The 2,033-nt window shown below is 40.9% G+C and overlaps 1 protein-coding gene across 1 annotated transcript; it reads right to left on the minus strand.

Moving 5' to 3' along the window:
* LOC107615982 (uncharacterized mitochondrial protein AtMg00810-like) lies at positions 775-1,839 on the minus strand. The gene is made up of 3 exons (XM_016317995.1): positions 1,636-1,839; positions 1,439-1,542; positions 775-1,345 (listed from the first exon to the last, which is right to left on the minus strand). Exons 1-3 carry the CDS (start codon positions 1,837-1,839, stop codon positions 775-777), a joined length of 879 nt encoding a protein of 292 aa, XP_016173481.1.

Here is a 2,033-nt window from a genome sequence, read left to right on the forward strand (position 1 = left end):
TTTTAATTTTTTTTCTTTAGTGCTTTTTTTTCCGTGCAATTACACAAAACTAACTCTATCAGCTGCCTAACTCTAACAATAATGTCTAACTTGTTGTATTTACTAACAGCACTAACTAACTTTATTTTGCTGACTTAACTCTATCATGACCCCTGCTAATTGGCCTCTCTACTATTGCTTTAGGCTTGTTGACTGATTTGCTAGCATTCTATCATGACCCTTGCTAATTGGCCGCTTTACTACTGCTTCGGGCTTGCTGACCAAGTTTGCTAACATTCTATCATGAACCCTCCTATCCAACCTGTCTAGTTTTGCTTCTGACCCTCCTTTATAACCACCATTCCTTTCTGAATTTCCAGGGTGCTCCCTGAATGCCCTCTCCCTTGACTCTTCTTGATTGAGCCCAGTAATATTAAGCTTCTTCAAGTCTTCCACCATAATCTTAGACCTGAATTCCAGAAATGCAGCACTTAGCAAAGGTTTTGTCAACACATCAGCTAGTTGTACTGTACCAGGGACATGACTGACTTGAACTATCTTTTTAGACACATAATCTCGGACAAAATGCAAGTCAAATTCAAAGTGCTTAGACTTTGAGTGCAGAATCGGATTTACAGCAAGCAATACAACACTTAGATTATCACAGAACATTGAAAGAGGTGTTGAGAGTTTGGCACGAAGCTCAATCATGAGATTCTTGATCCAGATCAGTTCAGCAATAAGATCAGCCATAGCTCTGTGCTCAGCTTCGGTGTTGGATCTTGCAACAGCACCTTACTTCTTTGAACTCCACGAGATCAAATTGTCTCCAAGAAAAACACAGAAGCCTCCAGTGGATTTTCTGTCATCCGGATCTCCTCCCCAATCAGAGTCAATGTAGGCTCTAATGTTGTGGACAGTGGTTTTGTGCAAGTGTAGACCAAAGCTTGCTGTACCACTTACATACATGAGCATCCTTTTCACTAGCTTCCAGTGCTCATCTAAGGGTGTTTGCATGAATTGAGACACCTTGCCAACATCATAGGCTAATTCTGGTCGAGTGATAGTTAGGTACTGCAGGCTGCCCACTACTGAAAAAGGTAAAGGTGTTTGACATGGTTTGCAATTTTCTATTTCAGCCTTCTTGAGTATGTTTTTGACATACTTCTCTTGTGATAGTATTAGACCACCCGCAACTGTTTTAGTGACTTGAATACTAAGAAAGTAATGTAGTTCACCCATGTCCTTCAGTGCAAACTGATTGTTAAGCTGCTGAATTACTTGAGAAACTACTTTGTCAAAGTTTCCTGTGATGAGTATATCATCTACATATACCAATACAAACACCACTGAGTTATGCCTAAATCTAATGAAGACAGAAACATAAGACTTTGTGGCATGAAATCCCAAGTGTTGCAAGGCTGTGGAGAGCTTGTGATACCAGGCCCTTAGTGCCTACTTTAAGCCATAGAGAGCCTTTGTGAGTTTGCATACTAAGCTTCCATCACCAACTTCATAACCTCTTGGCTGTTTCATATAGACATACTCAGCCACGTCACCATGCTGGAAAGCATTATTTACATCAAGTTGCTTGATTTTTCAGCTCTTGGACAGGGCCAGCGTGAGCACAATTCTAATTGAGGTAGGTTTTATCACAAGGATGTAAGTCTCAGTGAAGTCAAAGCCAGGCCTTTGTGAAAAGTCCTGGGCTACCAATCGAGCTTTATATTTTTGTAGGGAGCCATCTGCATTGTACTTGGCTCGAAACACCCATCTACTCTCAATAGCTTCTCTTCCTTCAGGTAAAGGAACTAACTTCCATGTATGATTCTGCATTAGAGCACTATATTCTGCATCCATATCAGCCTTCCAGGTTGGGTGAGATAAGGCATCTTTCACTGTTTGGGTTCAATACCAGCTGAGAAAACTTTGAGTTTGAACACCCCATTCTTGCTTCTTGTGATCATTGGGTGAGTATTTAGAGCAATGGTTTGAGGATCTGGCTGATTGTCCATAAGTGGAAGGACAAATTCTAGGTCGGAAATAGGAATTAG

Source organism: Arachis ipaensis, chromosome B09, assembly GCF_000816755.2.
Source record: "Arachis ipaensis cultivar K30076 chromosome B09, Araip1.1, whole genome shotgun sequence".
Classification (NCBI taxonomy): Eukaryota; Viridiplantae; Streptophyta; class Magnoliopsida; order Fabales; family Fabaceae; genus Arachis; species Arachis ipaensis.